Source organism: Daldinia loculata (assembly GCF_022478755.1).
Source record: "Daldinia loculata strain CBS 113971 unplaced genomic scaffold F4817scaffold_20, whole genome shotgun sequence".
In the NCBI taxonomy this organism is placed as follows: Eukaryota; Fungi; Ascomycota; class Sordariomycetes; order Xylariales; family Hypoxylaceae; genus Daldinia; species Daldinia loculata.
Genome location: NW_026054874.1, coordinates 489,360 through 513,826, shown reverse-complemented (window position 1 = coordinate 513,826; position 24,467 = coordinate 489,360). Strand labels below are relative to the sequence as shown.

Below are 24,467 nucleotides of genomic sequence, written 5' to 3'. Positions count from 1 at the left end.
TATTTAAATTTTAAATTTAATATTATAAATAATAAATATAATTTTATTTTTTTATAATAATGGTTAAAAATTTATTAATTTGTAAATATTTTTTTCGGATTTAAATAAAATATATTTTTTATTTAAATATTGTTAATGTTATTATATAAAAAAAGTTGTTATTAAATATATTATATTAATATAATATAATTATAATAATTTTTTTTTAAAAGTATTTAAAAAATTTAAAAAATTTATATTTATAATAAATAAAAAGGTTAAAAAGTGTTTTTTTAAATATTAATTATAAAAGTATGTTATTAATTTAATAAAAAGAAAAATGTTTTTATAAGGTTTTTTTTACGTTATAAGTAAAAAGGAATTTAACATTTTTAAATTATGGTTAAAAAATATGTTTAATATAAAACGTATTTGTAAATTTTTTTTTTTTTGTATATTTCCGATATTTTTTATGTTAAAGTCTGATTTTAAAGATTTATTTTATTTAATAATAAACTATTAAAAATTAAATGCGATAATAATATTTATGCGTTATTTTATTTTATTTATATTAAAAATGTAAAATTGATTTTAAACTTTATAATGGTTTATTAAAATAAACTTAAAAATTAAATTTAATTTAGTTTATATTTAATAAAATAATAAATAAAAAATAGTATTTAAATATAAATACGGATTTTATAAATATTTTATTATATTTTTTAAATTAAATAATGCGTTTGTTATTTTTTAATTTATAATAAATAATATTTTTAAAAATATAATAAATAATAAATTATTAATATATATTAATAATTTATTTATATATGTTATTATTTAAAAAAAGTATAATAAAATAATTATAAAAGTTTTAAAAAAATTTATAATATATTATTTTACAATTATTTTATATAAATGTAAATAAATAGTTTAAAAAATAAAATTTTTAAATTATATTATTAATTTTTAAAATATTTTTATATTTAAAAATAAAATTAAATGTATTATGAAATAAAAGTTATTAATTAATTTTAAAAAGTTATAATAGTTTATAAATTTTGCGAATTTTTATAAATAATTTATTAAAAGATTTTTAATAATAATTAAATTTATTATAAAAGTTAATAAAAAAAATAAAAAAGATTAAAAATGGATATTAAAAATAAACGAAGTTTTTAAAGATTTAAAAGTTAAATTTACGTTAATTTTAATTTTTATTTATTTCGATTTTAAATTATAAGTTTTTTTTAAAGTTAATATTTTGGATTTTGTTATTAAAGTTGTTTTTTTTTAAAAAGATAAAAAAGTTTATTTTAAGTGACTTTAAACCCGATATTTTCGAGGCGGGCTTTGCTTGCTTGTTTTGCCATAAATGCCACGTAACGTGTGGTTCGTGTGTTTATATTTATGGGTTATAAGTAAAATATTTGAAAATATTTGGTTTAAAGTTATATTATATTACAGGGATTTTTAATAATTTTATTAATGATAAAAAAATTAAACATTATATTTATAATGATTTAATATATTATAATAATGTATAAAATAGTTTTAATTTTAATGATTTAAAGTTAATAATATATTTAATTTATTTTTTTAACTTTTTTACATATTTGTATAACATTGCATTTTTATATATTAAGTTTTAACGTTTAAAAATCTTTAACGTTTTAATTATATTAAACTTTATATAAAATATTTAAATATAATAACTTAATATTTTATAATTACGTATAAAATTTTTTTTTATAATAATTTAAAGTTATTATTTAAACTTTTTAACCTTTTTTATATATTTATACGATTTTATATATTAAGTTTTAACGTATGTTACGTATATTTGTTACGGTTAACGTTACGACCGGTGTTATAACCGGTGTTATAACTGGTATTATAATTAATTTTAACCATTTAATATTTTAAAAAGTTTAAAATGTATAAATTAAATCGATAAATTTAATAATAAAGTTAATAATTATTATATAATTAATTATTATTTATTATAAAAACGCGTTAATATTATTATTTTAATGATGTTATTAATGTTATTATTAATGTTATTGTTTTAAAACGTTAAACGTATAATTTTAATGTGCAAGGTTTTAAATTTACTTTAAATTACAGATTTAATATTGTTTTAAAAAGTTGTTTTAAGTTTTAATTAATTGAAAAGTAATGTGGTTAAAAAAGGTATAACTTTATAAATAATATTAAATTTATGGTTTAAGTTTATTAAAATAAAAAAAAGTAAAGTTTTAATTTATAGTTTTTTATTTTTAAAAGTTAACTTTAACAAAAATAAATTACGAAATATATGATAAAAAATTATTTACAATTGTTAATTTTTTTAATTAATAAAAACATTATTTTAAAAAAGTATAATATTAAATTAAAATATTTTTTAACCATTAAAATTTATTTTATTTTATAATTATTAAAATTTTAAATAAAAAATAAATAAAATAAATGTAATAATTTTTATTATATTAATTTATTATTAATTATTGTTTTAAAAAGTAAAATAAAAAAACCAATATTTTATTTAAATTATTATAATATTAGTTTAAAAAAAAAAAGTTAAATATTAACCGGTTATGTTAATATTATAAAAGAAATATTTTTTATATTTATTTAATTTTAATATAATATATTTAATAATAATTATTTTTATATTAAATTGTTTAAATAATTTTTTAATTTTAAAATGGTTATTTAAATTTATAAAACGAGTTAAAAAATTAAAAAAAAATAATTTATTATATATAAAAAAAAAAAATAATTTAAGCAATGATTTTAAATTATAAAATAATTTTTTATATAAAAAAAAACGTTTGTAAATATTTTAAATATTTTAAAAAAAAGTTATAAAATTAAAATATAATATTTTAATAATAAAATATATAAAAATAAATAAAATTTTGGAATTTATTATATAAAATTTTTAATGGTTTAATATTAAAATTATTGTATAAAATTTTATAAAAAAATATTTAAAATGTTAATATAATAAAATAAACCGATATATTTTATATGGTTTATTTTAATTTATAAAATTATATTATATGTTATAATATATTATTATTATAAATTTTATTATTAATTTATTTTTGTTTAATAATTGCGATTTTATTTAAGTTATGGTTAATTTATTTATTAAAATGGTATATTTTATATTTTTTAAAATAAAAAAAAAAATTGTAAATTTAATTAAAATTTTTGTTAAATTTTATTAAAAATTATATAAAGTTTTTTTAAATATTATTTTTAATTAAAATTTTAAATTTATTATTTATTTATGGTAAAATATTTTTAAATTTATAAATATTAAATTATAAATAAATATAGTTTTTTATTTTTAAATTAACAGTTAAATAAAATAATTTAATTAAATTTTTAAAATTTATTTTTAAGCGTTTATTAATTATAAAATAATTAATTAAAAAAATTTATTATTAACGGTAAAGTTTATATATAATAATTTAAAATTAACGTTATTATATATAATATTGTTTTATATAAATTATAGTTTTTATTTTATAATTTATAATTTATTTATTAGTATTTTTTAAAATTTAAACAGTTAATTATATATATATTAAATAAAGTAAATTTATACCGAAATATAATAATATTTAAAAAAAAGTTATTAATGTATAAAAAATTAAATTAATAAAAGAAAAAAAAAAGTATTAAAGTTTAAAAAAGGTTAATTAATTATATTAAATAGTAAAAATATTAAAATTAAATAATTTATTAAAAAATTAAATAAAAAAATGTTAAATTTTTTTAAAATTTAAAAAGTAATTTTTTTTATTATTATTAAATTTTATTTATTTAAAAATTAAAAAATTTATAATTTATTTTATATTTTATTTATTAAATTTTATTATATTAATAATTAAATATTATTTAATTTTAATTAAATTTTATAAAAAGTAGTTTTAATAAAATTTAAAAAATATTATATAAATAAAGTTAAAAATTTTATATAAGTTTAAAAAAATATAAAATATTTAATTAAATAAAAAAGTTAATTAATTAAAAAATATTAAACTTAAAAATTTTTTAATTATGTTAATGATAAAAACGTTAAATAAATAATTTTAATATTTTATTAATAAAATTTAAAAAAGTTAATAAACTTTTAAATTTTATTAAAAAAAGTTATATTTTTTATTTAAAACTTTAACTTAAAAACAAATTTAAAAAAAAAAAAATAATATTATATAAATAATAATATTAAAAGATTATTAGTTAAAAAAATAATTAATAAAAAATATAAAATAATTATTTTAAAATTTATTAAATAAAAAATATTATAAAACTATATAATTATATATAAATAAAGTTAATATATTAATAAAGATTTAATTAAACTAATAAATATATACCTTAAATTATTTATAAATAAATTAAAATTTCTTTTTGGAAAAAAGGGAAGAACTAAAAACCTTAAGACCCTAGAAAATTATTAGTAATCCTGATTATATTCCAAGCCCTTTACAGCCCTTGTTTTATCTCAGTGAACTCAGACCACAAATTCGAGATCGTTTGTGCGGTTGTACCTCCCCTAGCCACACAACTTTTTAACCAATTAAAACCCCGGCACAACCCCAAAAACAATCTCGAATCTGTGGTCTGAGGCAACTCGGGCGATTTTTGCCACAACATCTTATTTAGTATTAAAAACAACATTAAAAACAATAGCTAAAGTAAGTTTCAATTGATTTGAAACATTTACTAACCTTATCATTAGTAAATACACGCGTTTGCCCGACTTTTTGAGCATTTAAATGCACGCGTTCCGAGCGTTCCGGGGTGATAATTAGCCGTAATACCGGTCGCAACACCGGTCGCAACGTTTTTGGGAATATACCACGTTAAAGCCTATAACATTACAACGCGATGCCGTACGGGCATGCAAAATAGCTAAAAGGCTTAGAAAACCATTATGTTAGCTTTGGATAAAAAAAAAGATATATTGTACGTTGTTGTGGGTATATGTGTGGATGTATGTGTGGGTGTGAGTATTGTTTTGGTATATTATTACGTGTTTTTGGACGTCGAGGCCTGGAATATCACAACGCGATGCTGTACGGATATGCAAAAAAGATAGGAAGGTAGAGAAAGCAAAATACTAGCCCCGAGTCATAAAAATAGAAGCTATTTCGTACGTTGTTGTTGGATATTAAATCATCGTAAATATGAGGTTTAATTTTTAAAAGGACTACCTATAGTTGTGGCCAAACACGCCAGACATGTCTCAGACTAGAATTCGTCAAAACTCGCACCCATGACCCACAGATACAATGACACGGGCCAGGCGTTCTGTGGCGCCTGTGGCGCAATCGGGCGTAAGCCCGATTTTTTCAACGAATTCTAGTCTGAGTTTACTGAGATAACCCTTGTTATACTATGGGAGAAACACCAAAGTGTGTACTGCTATCGGATTGATAATGCACCACAGCTTTGCTTAAGGGAAATACATATCAAAGATATGTAAGGGTTCTTCCTAACATCGAACGAATGTGTTTGTGTATTATTTCATTTGGAATTAGTAGTGTGTTATTTCGCGTTCGATACGAACTTGGTGTATTTGTATTCGAAGTTAAAGAAAACAACTTAAGGTGTCAACCACACTGCGATGATTAGAATGCTTAGGACAAAGATATTATGGTTATGATAGTTAATGGTGATTCAATCCCAGCTAGGTTCGTATTTATTTATACAATAGTGAAGTGGTAGCTGGTGCTCGCAAGGGTAATCTATTAATGCTACGAATATGAAGATATAGGTATTACCTAAGGTAGGTACCTAGGCTAGGTACCTGGTAGATTAGGTAAGCAACCAAGAAGGTTCCGGAGTTACCCACGTGACTAGCTGTACCGTCCCTTTTTTACACTCTATTCCGCACGGACTACTTCGTACCCACAGGCGCAACTACTATTGGTTATCCAACCCGGTAATCTTTAGTGGCTGAAGGTACAAGCGTACCTCTTATCATTCTTTATCTAATTTGAGGCGGTGCGTGCCATTGTGACAAGTGAAATTGCTCTCCCATATTCCGGCCTCCTCTAGATCCTCTCACCTCCAACAACGTCATTCTTTTTTTTCCCCGACAACAGCATTGACACTTGCTAGGTAATCCGACACGCCTATTTGACGATTTACAGCGCTATTGACTGCGCCGAGTCTTCGTCAAAAATCGCAAACCTCACCAGCGACCCTATTAATCCGTCTTGTGGTGCTTTGCCACCGCTGTCGCCTCGCGATCTAACTTGACGCGCAGATCGCTTTCATATTCTTACCCTACAATAGTATCTTTCGCCGACCGTTACCTGTCTACACCTTCCAATAATCTACTTTACACCGAAAATAAAGTTAGCCCAATATGTCTATCGAGGTTGCTATGAATACGCCGCTGGCGGATGCGCTTAACATGGCAATCCAGCCAAAGCTGGTAGAAGTAGGCTGGGCATCAGGTGGCGCCGACGACAGCGCGCTCTCCGAATATATCATTCTGATGCTCGTAAATGGCAAAACTCAGGATCAAATTGCTGCCGAATTAGCTGGCGATCTTCTTAGCCTTGGCCCTGACGACCCTGGCGCACGAGACTTCGCGAAGTGGCTCTTTGATCAGATCGAGTCTTTGAACTCTCAACTGAACGGAGCCCCGGCCCAATTAGGAAACAATGGTGTTGGGGCGCCCCAAAACGCGCCGTCTTCCGCAGAACAGGATGCAGATATGACTATGTCCCTTGATAGTCCCGAGCTGAACGCGTAAGTTCCTACTATTGGATTTTTATCTCCCTATTTATGCCTTTTTAACATGAGCTAACACCAACTAGTCCCACAGGTCCTAGATCTATGAGAAATCCCAATATGCGAGGCAACCGAGAAAAGCGGATGCTTGGACAGATGAGCAAGGCTATGGATCGTAGCCACGACAATGTGTTGCACCGCGTCCGAGGAAATGGCAATGAAAGGATCAACGCCCATCGAGCGCCTCCTACTGGGCCGAGGGGCGGTTTCGGACGCACCAACAATCGTGCAGCGAACAACCGTGCGGCTGGGTTTGCTGCTCATCTAGGTCAAGCTGGTGGAGCCTTGCCGAATATGCACGACCCTAATGGAATGCCTAATCTGAACAATGATATGAATTGGATGATGCCTGGCGGCGGTACTCCGGAGCAATTATTCCAGCTCCTCCAACAGCAGAACCATATGATGGGGCAGATGTATCAGCAACTTACCCAACAGAGCCAGCCTAACGGAAGACCTAACGGAAGGTCGCTTTTCGACCGGGTACAAAATCCGCGAGGTGGTAGGCGAGGAGGCCATGTCAACGGCCACAAATTCCACCAGGGAGATGGGTCTAATGCCAACGAGGCCGGTGCCGACAAGGAAGACGTTGATATGACGCAGGCTAGACGTGAACTGTCTAACCCCGAAACGATGGTTTGCAAGTTCAACTTGTCATGTACCAACAGGGATTGCAAGTTTGCTCATCAGTCTCCGGCGGCACCGCCGAATACCACGGTTGATATCAACGATGTCTGTTCATACGGCGCGGCATGCAAAAACCGGAAATGTGTGGGTCGCCATCCCTCACCGGCAACCAGGCGCGCGCATCAGAATGAACAAGAATGCAAGTTCTACCCTAATTGTACCAACCCGAGCTGTCCTTTCAAGCACCCGGATATGCCCCCCTGCCGGAACGGAGGCGATTGCGCCGTGGAGGGATGCAAGTTCACTCATCTCCAGACCATGTGCAAGTACAAGCCATGTACCAACCGTTTCTGCCCATACAAGCACGACGAAGGACAAAGGGGAACATTCCAGGATAAGGTTTGGACTGCTGATGGGACAAGGGAGCATGTGAGCGAGAGGAAGTTTGTGGACTCGAATGGCCTCGAGGAGCTTCTTGTGCCCGGTGGGGAGACTGGTTCGGGTCAAGAAGCAGCAGCAGCAACTGATACTATCATGTGAAGTTTGACGGAAAAGGGGGAGGTTTCGCGGCGATGGATAGAGTCTACGATGATGCAGCGGAAGTGGAAAGGTTGATGATGAATCAGCATTCTCAATGAGCGAATGAGGGATAGGGGGATAGGGAGATAAGGGGGAAATTCTCAATTCTAGAATTGCTAATTGCTATTGATACAGGCGTTAGGTCGGTGATAGGAAAAGTCAAGGGACTTCAGCACATTACAAATATACCCAAATGCATTTTGTGACTTGATGAATAATATAAAGATTTCTAATTTATCTCGAGTCTATACTTTTATTGTGATGTGACTTGTTTTATAGAGATAGGAACACCTAAGCAATAGGTACATGTACCTAATGTAATACGTAGTACCTTAGGTAGGTACATGTAGGTAGTCTTATGATAGGTATCGGATGTATTTACATGATAAGTGGGGGGGTATTTAACGAGGGCAGCTTCGACTTACGTATGTAGTACTACGTAAGTACGAAGTACATAAGTAATTTCTAAAGCAGCTTGAATTCACCACGCCACTTTGTACATTTCTCCGTAAACTTCAAAATGCGACCTCTAGCACTACGGCCAGCCATATAGCCATATTACGTGTGCAATGACTTCCAAACGCTCAGAAGATGTTGTTGTAAGTCTTCTAAGGTCTGCATACCGCAATGCGCGACATGGCCCTCCTACCCGAATATCGACATCCCCGGCCTCACGACAGCTAAGCTCCCTGGTAGCTCCGAGTAGCCTTCTTCACTCGTCGATTCGAAAGCAGGTTGCTTGCTCTCGGTCTGGGAAGCTCCCTCAAGCTCAAAGCCAGACATTCGCAACAAACGCCAAAGCGCGCAATGGCAAGAAGCGGGAAATCGCCGTTCTTGGTGGCGGCATCACTGGGTTGACTACCGCACACTACTTAGCCCGCCATGCCCAGAACGCACATATCACACTATACGAGGCGTCTAATAAACTCGGTGGATGGATATATGGGGGATTGGTAGAGATAAACAAGGAGACATCTGAGAAAGTTATGTTCCAGTCTGGTCCGCGCATACTTCGGTCGGGGGGTTCGCCTCTCAAGTATGACAGCCTCGTCTTCTATGATGTAGTGGGTACACCTTCACACGACTGGGCCTTTTCGACAAAATAAGAGCTTCGCTAATGGTTAAATCCCCTACTTCAGCTGCTAAATTTGGGCATTGAAGATAAACTTTTAGCTCAAATCGGCCCTCCCCATGCTCGTTATATATATTATCCAGACCACCTAGTCAAGCTACCGACAAATCATCTCACTCCGGAGAACATTATTCATACCATCCAATCCTATCTTACTGAACCCCTCTGGGACGGGGCCTTGAAATCCTTTTTTAACGGTATCCTGTTCCGGGAGAATTTGCCTGATTCCTTGCCTGATTCATTGGTGGATCGAGATGAATCCGTGGGCGAGTTTTTCTGTGGACTTTTCAAAGACGACCGGCTGGTTGATAATATAATATCGGGCATGATGCATGGCATATACGGCGGCGACGTATACAAATTGAGTGTAATGCAGACGATATTCGATTCATTCTGGCGTTCGGTCAAACGTCCAGCAGGTGAGCCTGACATGCCCTTAGTAGAAGCCAAGGAACCAATTCTTCTTCATAGCCTCATGAATAGTCCTAATCGTTCCAAGATCCGGGATTTGGCTAACAAGGCCGGCATAACCACTATGGGGTTTGAAGATGGCCTTCTTACCCTCTCAGACAGCTTAACTAAAGACTTGAAGAATCAGAAAAATGTAACAATCAAGGCCTATACTCAAGTCACTTCTTTGGAACATAAAAATGGCCAAGTATCGGTAGGCTTTCTAGACTCACCCAAGAGTGTTGTAGAAGCACGCTCTGATACTGAACTTCTATAGGTAGCTGCAACGACTACGGCGAACGGAGAAAAGCGGGAACGAACGAGGCAATACGACCAAGTAATCAGCACCATTTTTTCCAAGCATCTTGCCGGACTGGTCAAACCTAAGGATAGTCTCCCCTCGCTGGAAGATACTCACGCCGTAACCATCATGGTCGTCAATCTTTGGTTCCCGAATCCAGATCTGCTCGCAGGCAAGCGCGGCTTCGGCTACCTTGTACCAACCTCGACGCCCGACAACGACGAGTGCTTACTAGGCGTGCTTTTCGATTCGGAAATCAAGATGCGCGAAGAGCGTCCGGGTACGAAGCTCACCGTCATGATGGGCGGCCACTACTGGGACGGCTGGACCCAGTACCCGACGGAGGAAGTGGGACGCGCGATGGCCCTGCAAGCCGTCCAGCGCCATCTCGGCATCCCCGTGGATCAAGAGCCCATCTCCTACGCGAGCCTATGCCGCGAATGTCTGCCACAGCACTACGTCGGGCACCGCGAGCGCATGAGCGCCGCGCACTACGAACTACTCTCCGCCTTCAAGGGCCAACTCACCGTCGCCGGCCCTAGCTACACGAGCATCGGGGTGATGCCAGCCATGCGCGCCGGCTTCGAAGCCGCCATGCGCGTCGCCCGCGGCCACGGCCCCCCCTGGTTCGAGCTTAAGGACGGCGCCGACGACTCGAACCGCCACATCAGGGAGTTCAAACCATTCGCCAACGGTATGCCGGACCACGTCGGCGCTACGGGGCTCGAGGGCTTCACCAAGCCGTATTATAATACTCTAGTCCGCGTGAAGAAATTGCCCCCGCAGGCCTTGCGGGCCTTGCAGGAAAGGATGTCCCAGAAACATGATGACAATTAAATGCGGGGCTGGGCTGGGCTAGGGCCTTGAGATGGATGGATGGATGGATGGATGGATAGATCGATATGCGGATACTATTTGTGCATGAGTGGGATAATTTTAGAAAAGGGGGGCCGGGGGGTGGTAGTGTGTTGTGTGTGCATGGAGAGATAATGATATATTGAGAGATTAGGATACGATACGTGCCTACGGGTTATGACATGAATACTAGCGGTAGCACTATACCATAGCCAATGAGAAAACTCGGTCAAGCGAGGAGTTTGGTCTACATATGTAAAGTACCTAGTTATTTTCTATGTGGTTGTGTACAATTTCTAATTCTACTTCGTAGCTCGAGTTGGATTAATCACTTTAGGCGACGTAGATATAAATACATACCTACCTACGCTTCAAGTCACTTTTACAATTACATGTTACGAACGTCACGGCTTGAAATACGCATCACAAGCCTGAAGATAGAACATTGAGGGAATTGATTTTTCAATCCAGAAGTTTGCTCAATGATAATTCAACCCTACCCCCAACGCCCAAGCTAATGCTATATGTATGTACAATGCCGCACGGCATGGCCCTCGTCCTCTGTCTCTATTAATCTATATGTGTGGGGTATCATTGTACAATTCTATATGTGCCTCCTTTTTTCTTTCTTTTTGTATCGCTGGCAAAAACACGATTCTTACGCTGATCGTCTCCCACGCTGGATGTGTATCTGTGCCTTTATTCTGGCTTTAAGGATGGGCTCATTATGTTGGTGCCCTTTTATCCGCTGTATTATATATGCCCAAGTGTCGTGGCGTTAACAATGAGAGACTGGTGTATTCTCTCATTACCAAGGTAGTGTGGTGTCGTATGGTGCGAGAATAAGGTGACGGTTCTCGATATAATTTAGGTAGGCCGTGTTGTATTGCCAAGAATAGGTATATATTCAGTCCTAAACTCATCCAGAAAAATTGGCCTTTACCAAAAGATCTGGGCGGGAACTCGGAGTATCTTCTCCGGCTTCGTGACGTCGTGGTGATGTGTGGTTATTCGTGGTGTCAGGGTAAGGTAGGTGTGTTCTGTATCGTAAATAGGTCGGTATTAACTCAGGGTATCATACTCTCTTCTCGCTCATAAGGTCAGTGCAAGTATATACTGCAAAGACAAACGATGGTCTGGAATATAGAAATCATTTTCATGCTATGCCGTATATCGAAATAGCTCATCCGGGAAAGTAGGCCCCCCAACCTAAAATCCCGACAAAGATGGCACTCTTCGCTACTGTGGTCGATAGGTATTCCCTCGTGGAATATTGGTAAGTAAAAGTACACACTGCACTGCAGAAAAACAGTCTGAACAGTGATACGTGTTGACGGATGTAGTCAGGGCAGGTACATACTGCAATGACGGACGGTGATGCTAGGCTGCGCTATGACATGGAGCGTCGGGTATTGGTATAGGATGTTTTAGGTATCGAAGTATGCAATAGGTCTATCAGAAAACAGACACCCAAACTAATCATAGGCGAATCGTGTATCGTCGCAGTCTGGGTAAGAGTGTATCGTAATAAGAGAAGGTGTGGTTGTTCGGGAGAAGAGTGGTACTGTGATATGATGTTCGAGTCCATTCGTAGGCCTTTGGAGAATAGAGGCCCCCTAGCCGATGAACCCTACGGAAAATAGCGGATGTGCTTCGTATGCTCGAATGTCATGCTGGGTGTGTGTCTTCATCGTAGGGTCTAAGCAGGTACGTGTTGCAAAGACAAACAATGCTCTTCCGATATATCGGGTATCTCTGATCAATAGGGTCAATACAGGCACGTGCTGTAGAGAAAAAGTTGCTCTTTGAGGTATCAATCCTCTTAGACAATGGTGTCTGCTCAGGTATATGCTGCAGAAGCCAGGAATAAAAAAAAGGGGGTTTGGCATATCGTGTACTATGCCTAAATATTCGTGTCATTGGAAGGGGGTGTTTTTTTTTTTCCTTTTTCTTTTTCCTATTTTTTCTTCTTTTTTCTTGCTAGTTGGAAAGAAGTGAGTTGTCGGATAAGTCGACAACGATACCAACGATGGGACCTATTAAGATCTAATAACAAGGAAATCAACAACGAGACCTAATGACAAGAGCCAATGTCGAGAAATAATGGTGTGTATGCATATCATGCATCGTATGACCTAGCAAAGGCCTTTCTAAGAAGGTAGTCTGCCGCTCAGATGAGTGTGGTGGGCTCGAACTAGGACTGCTGAGTAGCCTCGGATGCTCCAGGTGCCTCAAGTGCTTCAAGTACTTCAGGTGGGTCGATCGGCTTATATTCTTCATCTCCCAAGAGCATACGCTTCTTGCACTGCTCTTCCACGGATTCTTCCTCTTCTTCCACGCCCCATACTCTTTCGACGCGGGCAGCAAGGACTAGCTTCTTGACGCACGAGTTATAGATGAGGCACTCTACCGACTTCTCTGTGATGAAACGGATTATCTCTACTGGCCTCGTCTGTCCGATCCTGTGGGCGCGGTTGGACGCCTGCACATCTTCTTGCGGATTATCCGACTGATCGAAGAGGATGATCTTGTTCGCCGCAGTAAGGTTCAGTCCAGTGCCGCCGGCCACAGTAGTGATGAGGAAAACGGGGATATCTGGGTTGTTCGTGAAGCGCTGAATCTCCGGGAACCGATCTGCCGTATCGGTGGCTCCTGTGATGCAGCAATATGGGATATCTGCGTAGTGTAGGGCCTCTCGTAGGATATCTACTACAATTTCAAAACGGCTAAATACCAATACACGATCTCCGTTCTTCATATAGCCGCGTACAAGTTCTAAGAGCTTTTGAACCTTGGGGCTGTCCTCCCATGATCGATCAGGAACATCAAAATGTCGGATTCGCTTGAAATATTTGCAATCGAGGTGCAGTTGGAAGTCGGTCTTGTCTAAGGCGGTATCTATGAAACGTTTCTTGTAGCGTTCGTCCTTACTCTCGACACCGAGTTCCTTAGCAGGGTAGTGCTTCCACAAGATCTCTACCATCTCCAAGACTATTTTATCGGTAAAATGATGACGGAATAATTGATGATGGATTGCCGCCTTTCGGAGTGACATCCATTGATGTGCATCCTTTTTAGCTTTCTTGACGCCGTTCGGTAGTACGTATTTGCCTTTGATCGAATCATAGATCTCTTTCTGTGTTTCATGCATCCCCACGATTTCAAGGCGCTCCGTCTTAGGAGGTAAAGCGAGGACTTCTTCCTTTCGTCTCTGCAGAATAAATGGAGCCATGACCACACGGGCACGTTCGACACGTTCTGATGCAAGCGCTGCGAAGTTTAGAACATCTTTGCTGGGGACCTTGGCTTCGAAGATTGTATTGAGCGCATTGAATTTGTCCTTGTCGAACATGCCGGGTTCGATAAAACGGAGGATAGTTAGGAGCTCTTTCAGATTGTTCTGTACAGGGGTACCGCTGAGGATAAGGCGCCATTCAGTCGGTACCCGCATCATCTGCTTGTAAATGAGGGTGCTCTGGTTCTTGAGTTTGTGGCCCTCGTCGAATATGGCGGCCTAAACACTAGTTAGTCAAGCTCGTGTACACAAATAGGATGGGTTCACAAACATATGGCTCTATGGCTTGGAGGAACTTAAGATCCTCGCGCTGTCTTTCAATTTGCGGATAGGTTGTTAAGACGACGTGGTGCTGCTTCGCGGTTCTAGGAGAGATCCCTCTACGGCTTGAGCCTGTGTACGCCAACACCGAGACACCAGGAGCAAACGTTTCGAATTCCTTTATCCAGTTCTCGAAGGTACTCGACGGCACAACTATCAGATTCGGCCAAGGCGGCCTGGAATCCGGTTCACGCTCCGACTTGACTAGGTGAGCGATGAATGAGATGACCTGGCAAGTCTTGCCGAGGCCCATGTCGTCAGCGAGAATGCCGCCGTAACTTTTCCTGCGCAGCAAGTCCATCCAGTTGAGCCCAACCATCTGATAGGACTTGAGTTTGATGCTCTCGCCCATCAGCTCGGGCTTCTCTTCGATCGGTAGTCGAGCCAGAGTGGCTGCCTCATCCTTGGACTCGCCATTCTTATCAAGATTCCAGGTGGACATGATACTATTAATCTCTGCTCCTCTTCTATCACACTCGTCGATGACGGCCGTTGCTGCCTCGCATGCCTGTAACCAGGACTTTAGCTTCTCTACGATGTTCTCGCCGACGTTGACCATTCTAATCTTCTTCTTTGATTTGGCCTTGTCTTGTCGCGAGACTTTCTCGGCATCAGCAATAGACTTAAAAGGGCGGGAACTGTTCATCAGCTGGGCGTCCGCTGTAGAACCAATCATGCGGCCCAGATTCTCAACGGTGCAGGTGTTGAGATACTCGAGGACATTAGAGAGATCTTCAACAAGTTCTTCAACAAGTTCGTCGGGGTCAGAGTCCTCGTCAGAGATTTCATAAACCTCATCCTCTTTAAACTCATCACGCTCAAGTTCATCATCAGCCTTACGCTTCTTGGGTGTGTCAACTTTTGTCTTCTTGTTAGGAGGGGTAGGAAGGTCGGAAGCTTTAAGCTCTAATTGATCCGAATCTCTCTTTCGCGATTGAATCTCACTCTTGTCGACCTTAGACTTCTTCATTGGGGGCAGGTCTTCTGCATCCGATTGTCTCTTACGAGATCGAGCAAGTCGGGTTACAGAGGGGAGTGAGTCTGACTCGGAATTTGAATCAGGATCGGGAGTCTTATTGCGACGACCCTGCATGAGTCGGCGACCGCGAGGCATTGCCTTAGACGCGGCCGCCTGAGCAGCGGATGACCCAGTCTTCATACCGAGACTGTTGTCTGGCGATGACTCTCTTGACTGTGTTAGACTAGTAATAGTTGAAGTAGGTGAAGATGATATAGAAAAGATTGCAGATGGTGTTGAAGAATGTTTTCGTCCTTGTACAAGACGTCTGCGATGTGGGTTATTGTTAGATGTATTCGATGCAATTGAATTACTTGAAAGAATTGAGTTGCTCGAACTTTGTGTGCGAGAAAGTTGTACTGAAGTTTGAGAAGAAGACTTGGTTGAATTTGCAGAGGGTGGAAGCTTTTTTAAAAAAGTTTGCAAATTATTTCGAGGGGCATCGGACCCTGAGGTATCTAAAGAGGTTGGGGTCGATTCGAGGTATTCACTATCGTCAGGTGCACGTTTAGTGCTTGCAGTGCTACAGGTGTTGTTGGACAATGCACCTGTAGCTTTCGACAGCGAGAGTGATTTAGTCGGCCTTCCCGTCAATGAATCCACCGCCTTCGAAACTTGCCAGCCGACGTCCTTCTGCAATGCTTCCTTGCAGGCTCGAATGGTAATTCCAGGTACAGCCCTTTGGACGATCTTGTAAACTTGGCCGGTCAGGTGCCGTAATCTGATATCACGAATATCGTTGAGAGAGATGTCTGCATTCTCAAACCACGTAGCTCCTGTTCTCGACACCGGGAACGATGGGTTCTTCGCAAAAGATGAAGGGCGTATATCTCCCCTAGTAGGTGTATCGTCATCTGAGCTATCCTGCTTTTTATAGTCCTCTAATAGATCATCATCAGAGATATCTATATAGTCTCGTCGGCCCATAGGACCGCCAGCTTTCTGTGGTGGTTTCTGCATCGTAGGTGGCCTAAATGACGTTCCCGCTGGCGCCATTAATGATCCTACTCTACTTGCTACGCCAGACTTCTTAATTAGCACATCCGAGGGCTTCGCCTGACTCTCGGCCTGGAATGGAGACGAAGCAGGCACTTCAATAGTCGCACGTGGCGTATCAGGCACTAGAGGAGAGGATGGCAGTTGCGGAGCTCGGTTTACTATTTGAGTAGGTTGAGTAGCTCTGTTAACTATTTGCGTTGGCTGAGTGAAGTATGGCGAGACCCCATCATTAGCAAGCTCGTCGATGTCATCATCGTCATCTATCTCAATATACGCCGCGCTGGAGCTCTGTGCTCGACAGCTGGGCTGGCCTTTCCGACTCAATCCTGGAGTACCAGGGATTGAAGTAGAGCCTTTGCCCGAGATCGACGGAGATGGCCGTCCCATTTTAAAGAATGGATACCTAGAAGCAATAGATCGCACTGGGGAACAGTAATTTCAATGCAGATATCTGGCTTGACGTTGAGATAAATCATAAGAGAGTATAGGTTTGATTGTGTATCGTGAAGGGATGATGATTCTATGAAGAAGAATGGGCAAGTTCAGTTAGGCGAGGGCTCATAACAAGAGCTATATATCGTCAGGATGAACGGTCTTTAGGTGGGCGATACGAGTCTGTAAACTGGAGAAGTTTGGCACAGAGGATATAGGAAAGTATTAAATCAAAATGAAAGCGACTTTTTTTTCTTTTTCGACGGTAAACGCACAGGAGATAAAGTGGGTGCACGCGCCTCGACGCGGTAAATTGTGGATCTAAGAGCACTACCGGCGCGCTATCAGCTGACGGAAAGAACGTTTAATTGATCCCGTACCTGGGCTGTATGCTGACACAAATATTGAACCAAATACATAAGAATGAGAAGGAAGGGTTTAAAGATATAGAGACTCAATTTGTAGAGATATACCTATTCATCGTGGTTTCAGGCTTTGTTTGTCTCAATGGATAAAGGTCAGATCAAAGATACGTAAATTGAAGAACAAGGTACTTACATAGGTACACTGCTCAAAGGTACATTATGGGGCTGGGGGGGTCTATTGACATTATGTCAGCAATGGTGTCAGTATAATTACATAATTACAGGCCCCGATACTATGTCAAGACCATGTTAACAGGTCGATACAATGTCAGCAAGACTTGTTGTACCGATTTCATTGCAGGTACTTACAAGTCAGTACTAATAGATAGTATGTCAAGGTATTTATTATGTCAGAGGTACTGTCTATTTCGCCGTAATTACCAGGCCTGTTGACGATGTCCAGGTAGCCACTATGTCCACAACGATGTCAGGAATTTAACACGATGTCAGAGATTTAATACAATGTCAGATATTCAACATAATGTCAGCCCCGGGTATATACAGGTTAAATAAGGGCCTGAAGTATGCATATATACTGCAATATAGTAAACTTTAATCGTAATTCGTAATGACCTCGTAGTGTAATGGTAAAACACGTAGCCCGTAATCTCGTAATAGTAATTCAACGTAATCCTTTCAATTGACTTTTACATGTGCCTGTGCCTTTGCTGTATATATATAAGTATGTTGAAGGCCTTGTATTAGATTATAAGGCCTTCTATTCTTTTTTTTTTTTTTAAATATTATATTACCTGGCCTGACATTATGTCCTGACTTAACACAGTCTCGTACGTGACATATGTCGATTAGGTGACCGTGACTACCGTTGGTGACGATGTCTAAAAGGCCACTCTTTCCTAATATATCAGTATTTCGAAAGTAATATAATTACGACAAAATATAATCGTGTACGTACGGTAGCTATTTCAGACCTGGTTATCCTTATAATTTGGATACAATCACCCCCGAGGGTGTCTATATTATACGTGCTAGCCAATCAGGTAGGGGACTGATTCTTAAGCGGCGCACCGCCGACATTATGTCCACACCTTATCACTATTGCTGACACTATGTCAATAGACCCCCCCAGCCCCATAATGTATGTACCTATGTATCTTTATACGTCAGGTACGTAGATTCATTAGGTACTTTAGGGTGATATACCTAGGTCAAAGCTCCTTCTGTCAGTTTTTGAATAGTCCAGTATACGTTAGGTACTATGTAGGTACATTGAAGCCCCACTCTTATCCATCAATTGCTTGAGCCTCTTTGATGCCAGGGCCCGTGTCCAGATGAGCCTCAGTACCTACACTGTACAACGAGTTAACGAACCACAATAAGATTGTTGATTTTACAACTAACAATCCTAGCACCAGTCAAGCCACTACCAGTGCTAATTATCAAGTCAACTCCAAGAGAAGCAAGAGGAAACGAAAGACGAAGGACAATGGCTACTCGTCGTATCATTTCCACAGACAAGACCATCCTCGACAAAGATGACGACGGTACCTCCGGACAGGAACAGTCGAGCAGTACCGCGCCAGCCGTCCCGATGTAAGTAGGGAAGTACAGTTCACCGAAGGCTTAACCACTTCATAACATCAACCCTCTTGTCTTCTAGACTTACTTACCCCTTACTCTCCGCTCCCTCTCTACTACGAATGTGAAAATAGCTTAGTCAATCTAACACTGCCAATAGCGGTGTAATTATTAAGTTACTAGCCTTCACCTTCGCCATGGTGGTCATACCAATTGGATCTTATTTCTTAACGGTGAACACCATCTTCAAAGGTAAAGCCGAAACGCCCATATTCCTTCCTCCTCTATTATGATATCCTTCTTTTCTTTTCTTCGCTAGTTTGCAATCACTGCATATTACGTGGCCACGTGACGCATCATCTACCGTATTACTTATTCCAACCGCGCTAACAAGTATGACTAGGAAATTCCACGTACGCGGGAGCCCTCGCAGCTATCATGGCAAACGTTGTCCTTGTAGGCTACGTGATTGTAGCCATGAATGAAGACCAGTCAGAACAGCTGGCAGCCAAGAAGAAAGAGGGAAAGAAGGACTAATCAAAGATATCTATATGGGAAGTTGTTCTCACTGTGGGTTGCTATATTTGGGGGCCTAGACTTATTAACTAGCTGTGTAAATATGCCAGGAAAGTAACGGCGGTCTGTGTATTTCCCAAAACCATATCTCAACCCGGGAAAATCGAAGGAATCATGCCTTAGGTACACATATATGCCTTAGGTTACAAGCATTTAGCACATAGTATGCTAGTATCACTACGAGCGATACTACTTCAGAATTGAAAGCACCTTGGTTCGGAATTCCTCCTTGGTATTATTTCTTCATTACGTGACCTATTTCGTAAATAAGGGATAACGTCTAAAAGAGAGTTCACCATGCCATATTATGAAATTGACATTGAGTCAAATGTGACATTTGTATTCTAGCAGATGGCTTCTGGTAAGCCACTGAGTGCAGTACACCCTTGCCTGTCCGATCCCTTTTCCACATACCACATAGGCCTCGCATATATCCGCCCGTAATGGGGTCATGGAGAATAGGGTCATTAAGGATAGACAATAGACTATGAGACGAGGAAGCTCGCCCGGTCCTCCAAATATTCCTAACATCGTGAACATAACCTTCCACCAACACCAACTCCCCTTTCTGATGCTACCTTATCATATTTCACCAAAGCCTCCTCCCGTGCCCGCAAATGCGACGTTTCAATAGGAAACACCATACCAGATGCTGAATGTCGCAAAACTCGTCCTTATGAACTTCATCTTCGAACCCTGCTCAATATTCAGGGTACGCATATCCGGGTCAATCCATGACCTCTGGTCCATTAATGATCGTCAAAACTGTATCTTCTAGAATTGCATCCCAATCGGGGTTATAACATAAAAAATTATTCATGGGAATGTCGGATGTCGTAGAGACAAGGGGTATCTCAAAGAGGTATTAAGATGTGCGAATAGTTCCATCGCAGAAGCAATATCGACTCGTTCGTTAATAGGCCTAGGCTTTACTAAATCGTTTAAACCAACTCTTTCGCTTCTCCACCTGCGGTCGCTCTTCCGAGTGTCCGCTAGGTATTGTGGCTTTTGAAGGCTTCCTCAATATTCCATTCTCTTTACGTGGATTAGGTGGTGCGAGCCCCAGATTTGGGGCTTGCGTTGCCTGGCCAAAGCTAATTCCATAGTCGTTTACTGGTTCCTGTCGTTTCGGTGGCGAACGGCGATCGATTGAGCTATTATCACTACTAGTGGGATCAGTCTGATATCCTGCCGGTTCGCCCAAACTTCCACTACCGGAACCGGACGCGACCGTCTCATACGAGCGGTGATTGTTCGGCATGGGGTAGACGTTCTTATCGACAACCCCGCGGTGGTTCGCGTACGGATCGGACTGCATTTTCGAATATCTATTTCTCGGACCCGGATTACTATGACTGTACGGAGCGTTTTCATATCCTTCGTGATAGCTTTCTCGGTGATTGATCACGGCCTGTCTGGGATCGTACATCGTACTTTCTGGTCGGAACCCAGAATTCGGTCGACCTCCGTAGTAGCTATCTTGGGGAAAGCGCGGACCGTTGTCTAATGATGTCTTCTGTGAGATGGTGCACATATGATTAGGTGAGGGTGATGGAGAGATGTATTGCTCACTTCCGTAGTGGCTTCCTCGCCTGCTAAAATTCGCTACTGAAGCGGTATCTGATTGGCGGCCATATGCGCCATCAATGGCAGCTTCGAAAGCTCGAATTGTATCAAGAGGCCGTTCCATCCGGCTTCGAGTAGGGTTCGATCGGTCGGGGTCGGCTTAAACGACGGTTAGCATTAGAAATGGATATATAAGACACTATACTGACTAATTGGGTTGCCATAAACATCCTTGTGTTGGAAGGAGCGCAGAGAGGCCGGATTAATACCTCCTTTAGATTGCGCTTCCATAGCTACACTGTAGGTTAGTATACGCCATTAAGTGTTTAAATATATGGCTCAGGCAAGATATGGTAACGCACATGGTTCTAGTTCAGTCATAGCTAGTGTAGGGTCGGTTTTGCCGTGAAGTCGATTGGCTTCCTTCTCGGCTGATGTCTCATGAGAGTTGTTCTTATTATGAGAGTTCGAGCTCCTGTGAGATTTCTCGGACCGAAAACTAAACGCTCTCGACTTCGGTCGGACCCGCTCTGGTTTCTGCGGCTCGGAAGGCTTTGCGGGTACTATTGGCTGCTGCCGTTGCTGCTGCCTTTGATGTTGCTGTTGTTGTTGCTGCTGCTGCTGCTTCTGTTGCTGCTGTTGCTGCTGATAGTAGTGATGTGGAGGAACGGGAGCTTGTTGTTGGTAAGATTCGTCGCGGTATTGCCCTTGCTGCGGCGGCGTTGGCAGAAGGTGATGGCTGTAGCTTGTAGACGCCATTGTTTCGGACGGGCTAAGGCCAAATGTTTTATCGCTCTTGATCCCTGAAAAGGATTGTCCACTGGTGGGGACGGAGAAGATAGAAACGATGGGCAAGTGGATCGGCGCTCGATTGTGATATGCAAGGAAACGATCGTGGAGAGCGCAATCTTGAATTTGACGGTCTTGTCTTATCGCAGACGACGCGAGTGGGCTTAGGAAGGTTCGGGAATAGAGACTGGAATTCTGGGCTGTTGCTCAGCTGCTGTAGGTATGTGTGGGTACTTTACTCTTTTTTTTTTTTTTTTTTTTTTCTCTTTTGCGATAAGAGCAACGACCCTTGCAAGCTCAAAGTGCGGTAACTTGTGCGGGTCTCCCCGGGTATCTGTCAGTCAAAGACTGAGATCTTCAAAGACTTTAATCAACACTGTGCTAGAGAAAATGAAAGCGGCTTGATATCTCGAAAGACTATCGGGGCCCGGAACCTCGGATTTGGTTGTTTTTTCGTCTTATCAGAAATATTGATGCAGGATACTGATCTACAATATGTACGGCGTCTCTGTAATGGCTGTGCGTGGTGTTGTGCGACCTTCGCACTGACAAAGTAGAGTACTGGTATGCAGGATCAGGCGGTGGTTGCTATTTTTTTCTATGCGGGTTGCAAGCTCTTAATGTCAACAGGACTGATGGTGGGCGGTAGGTGATTATTTGTCGTCTCAGAATGGGCCAAATTCAAGGAAATGTGGTTTCGCGTGGCTGGGATACAAAGTCCAGGACAAGGGTAATAATGGCGTTTCTGGGCAGTGCCAGCAATTACGTTGCCTCGCCAGACGCCAGTGACTTGTCCAATAAAATAAGATCAGAACCTGACCGAACAACAACTTGACTACCAACCAAATTCACCCGTTCTTCGACTGTCGTATTGCACACAATACGTATCAACTCCGGCTCCTTGGCGATCTCTTTGTGTGGGCCGGGTATGTACCCGTATGTGGTATTCAAACGGCCAGATGTGGTATGTAAGTGAATCCTCAGTGGCACGACGGAGGTCACTCAACTAAATGACGAGTCGAATGATTGGTTGATTTATTGGATGATTTAAAAGATTGAATTTTATAGATTGAGATCTCCTTTGAATAAGAGAGTTTGCATCCGTGGTACCCGTTGCTGCCGCTGCCGAACTGCAACTGAGTTAGATCAGACGATTATTCTTGCACGGCTTACACGTGCGATTGAGAATGGCGATGAGGATTTAGTGACGTCAATTTGCGATTTCCCGCTCTCATCAATTTTTAAATAATGGGTTGTTTCAGAAACGAACCGCTGACGGTAGGGATTCGCTCTGTCCTTCCGCCAGTTATGCGACCTGGGGAGGAGGAGGAGGGCTGAGAGGAAAATCGAACAGTGGATCGATGGGTTGCTGTCGAGTTGTCACAACTGACGCTTACGAGTTGGCTTGTTAACTTGTCTATTTGTTTCGTAGCTCTGCAAGCCTCGAGTAAGGTAGATCGCCGATTGAATATTGTAGGTATTGTATTAAAATTCACATAAACGTTGGACGACGTACTGGGGTACTCTGCAGAAGCCTTGAAGCCTTGATAAGTGAGTGAATACTAGGTAGATATAAAGCGAGTGTAATAGAGACAACACATCTGCTAGATTGCCATACAGCGAGTGAAAGGCGTAAATGTGTGGTAGAGAAAGAAGTAGTGTAAGTTGAAGTAGGACGGGGAAGAATTGCATTAAACGACCGATCTCGTCCGAGTCTCGCGGAATCTTCCAATACCTGATGTCTTTTTTGATGTGGCCCTATGTAGAAGAGGCAATGATGCATGTCAGCTTGAGTGGCCTGACAAGGGTAGACGAATGTTTCGAGTTCAATTCCCATATATGGTACGTACCTCGTACATCTCGGCCTAGGATAGGTCAGGGTAGGCTATCGATAGCGGAGACAGACTAAACAGGGATAATGGCTGGGCTGATATCATCACTCCACCAACTAGTTCATTCAAAAAGAAGCTACCTTCGCTTCCTGCAACACCTTTGTAGTCTTTGATTTTTATTATCTATTTACACGTAGAAAGCGCTTAAAAGATTTCATCATCTGCCTAACCTGCTACCTATGTAGGTAGATAATAGGATCAACCTCGCCTCACAATATAAAACTCAAGTCAGGGATCTCTTTCGGTACTCGACGTGTTCCAGGCGAAAAGTGGTTTTTTTTTTCCGTCATGACAACCCTCAAGTGCACCATTGGCTGCATTAGGGACCTTTATCACCCATAGAAAGTGTACATGCAGATACGGTTTCTACAGCAGTAACACACCTGCGGTAAATTGTAGCTTATCTGTACCGACATTTCTTTGTCATCAAAAGCGGGAGCGTCTACAAATTCAATCAGTTCCAGTCCCAAATTCCCTAACCAACACATCAGCAACGCTAAAGAGCTTGCAGCAGAAACTTTCATACAAGTTATTCGGTCGAACAACTTATCAGGTATGTACTAATTGTAAGCTCCAGCTTCTGGCCCTGCCGTGATCGACCGATCCTTAACTGTCCTTTGCCTAAAAGCGGAGGTGGGGAAAGGCTGGCACTGCCCCCATTGAGTCGTCACCATGGGGAATACGAATTACCATTACATTCCACCACCTCATTCCTCGTGTAGACGAGAGTAAGAAACTTCGCCCTTACAGGTCTTTTCTAGAAAACGGAAGCCCGGGAATCGCGTCAATGTCCAATGTATTTCAAGCAAATGCTATTTCGATTTTCTCTTTTAATCGACATTTCTTTTCAGAATCCGGAGAATTCACTAC

General features: G+C 39.6%; 6 protein-coding genes across 6 annotated transcripts; 2 read left to right on the top strand and 4 right to left on the bottom strand.

The window, feature by feature from the left end:
* Positions 1–6,370: 6,370 nt before the first annotated feature.
* On the top strand, positions 6,371–10,727 carry F4817DRAFT_358352 (uncharacterized protein; the record flags this gene model as incomplete). Its single annotated transcript, XM_049306016.1, has 5 exons — positions 6,371–6,759; positions 6,828–7,924; positions 8,596–9,071; positions 9,147–9,803; positions 9,867–10,727. 5 exons carry the CDS (start codon positions 6,371–6,373, stop codon positions 10,725–10,727), a joined length of 3,480 nt encoding a protein of 1,159 aa, XP_049159811.1.
* A 2,059-nt stretch (positions 10,728–12,786) lies between these two features.
* On the bottom strand, positions 12,787–17,361 carry F4817DRAFT_91787 (SNF2 family N-terminal domain-containing protein). The gene is made up of 2 exons (XM_049308051.1): positions 14,312–17,361; positions 12,787–14,259 (listed from the first exon to the last, which is right to left on the bottom strand). Exons 1-2 carry the CDS (start codon positions 16,763–16,765, stop codon positions 12,940–12,942), a joined length of 3,774 nt encoding a protein of 1,257 aa, XP_049159810.1. The 5' UTR covers positions 16,766–17,361; the 3' UTR covers positions 12,787–12,939.
* A 1,036-nt stretch (positions 17,362–18,397) lies between these two features.
* On the top strand, positions 18,398–19,572 carry F4817DRAFT_335907 (uncharacterized protein). Its single transcript, XM_049303068.1, has 3 exons — positions 18,398–18,789; positions 18,935–19,026; positions 19,178–19,572. The coding sequence occupies exons 1-3, from the start codon at positions 18,683–18,685 to the stop codon at positions 19,309–19,311; spliced, it is 333 nt and encodes a 110-aa protein (XP_049159809.1). The 5' UTR covers positions 18,398–18,682; the 3' UTR covers positions 19,312–19,572.
* F4817DRAFT_335896 (uncharacterized protein) lies at positions 19,561–20,562 on the bottom strand. The gene has a single exon (XM_049303067.1). The coding sequence runs from the start codon at positions 19,888–19,890 to the stop codon at positions 19,675–19,677; it is 216 nt and encodes a 71-aa protein (XP_049159808.1). The 5' UTR covers positions 19,891–20,562; the 3' UTR covers positions 19,561–19,674.
* On the bottom strand, positions 20,082–21,801 carry F4817DRAFT_91354 (uncharacterized protein). Its single transcript, XM_049308049.1, has 3 exons — positions 21,279–21,801; positions 21,126–21,209; positions 20,082–21,075 (listed from the first exon to the last, which is right to left on the bottom strand). Exons 1-3 carry the CDS (start codon positions 21,673–21,675, stop codon positions 20,273–20,275), a joined length of 1,284 nt encoding a protein of 427 aa, XP_049159807.1. The 5' UTR covers positions 21,676–21,801; the 3' UTR covers positions 20,082–20,272.
* A 942-nt stretch (positions 21,802–22,743) lies between these two features.
* On the bottom strand, positions 22,744–23,692 carry F4817DRAFT_91454 (uncharacterized protein). Its single transcript, XM_049308050.1, has 3 exons — positions 23,556–23,692; positions 23,222–23,463; positions 22,744–23,097 (listed from the first exon to the last, which is right to left on the bottom strand). The coding sequence occupies exons 1-3, from the start codon at positions 23,562–23,564 to the stop codon at positions 22,947–22,949; spliced, it is 402 nt and encodes a 133-aa protein (XP_049159806.1). The 5' UTR covers positions 23,565–23,692; the 3' UTR covers positions 22,744–22,946.
* Between the last annotated feature and the right edge of the window lie 775 nt (positions 23,693–24,467).

Excerpts from the sequence above, each read along its gene's own strand:
- F4817DRAFT_91787 (XM_049308051.1), bottom strand. The coding sequence starts at position 16,765 with ATGGGACGGCCATCTCCGTCGATCTCGGGCAAAGGCTCTACTTCAATC. Across the intron at positions 14,260-14,311 it reads TCCAAGCCATAGAGCCATAT|GCCGCCATATTCGACGAGGG; the intron begins GTTTGTGAACCC and ends ACTAGTGTTTAG.
- F4817DRAFT_335907 (XM_049303068.1), top strand. The coding sequence starts at position 18,683 with ATGGCTACTCGTCGTATCATTTCCACAGACAAGACCATCCTCGACAAA. Across the intron at positions 18,790-18,934 it reads ACCGCGCCAGCCGTCCCGAT|CGGTGTAATTATTAAGTTAC; the intron begins GTAAGTAGGGAA and ends CACTGCCAATAG. Across the intron at positions 19,027-19,177 it reads GGTGAACACCATCTTCAAAG|GAAATTCCACGTACGCGGGA; the intron begins GTAAAGCCGAAA and ends AAGTATGACTAG.
- F4817DRAFT_335896 (XM_049303067.1), bottom strand. The coding sequence starts at position 19,890 with ATGTTCACGATGTTAGGAATATTTGGAGGACCGGGCGAGCTTCCTCGT.
- F4817DRAFT_91354 (XM_049308049.1), bottom strand. The coding sequence starts at position 21,675 with ATGGCGTCTACAAGCTACAGCCATCACCTTCTGCCAACGCCGCCGCAG. Across the intron at positions 21,210-21,278 it reads TATGACTGAACTAGAACCAT|CTATGGAAGCGCAATCTAAA; the intron begins GTGCGTTACCAT and ends CCTACAGTGTAG. Across the intron at positions 21,076-21,125 it reads TGTTTATGGCAACCCAATTA|CCGACCCCGACCGATCGAAC; the intron begins GTCAGTATAGTG and ends CCGTCGTTTAAG.
- F4817DRAFT_91454 (XM_049308050.1), bottom strand. Across the intron at positions 23,098-23,221 it reads GGCTTCTGCAGAGTACCCCA|CGTCAGTTGTGACAACTCGA; the intron begins GTACGTCGTCCA and ends CCAACTCGTAAG.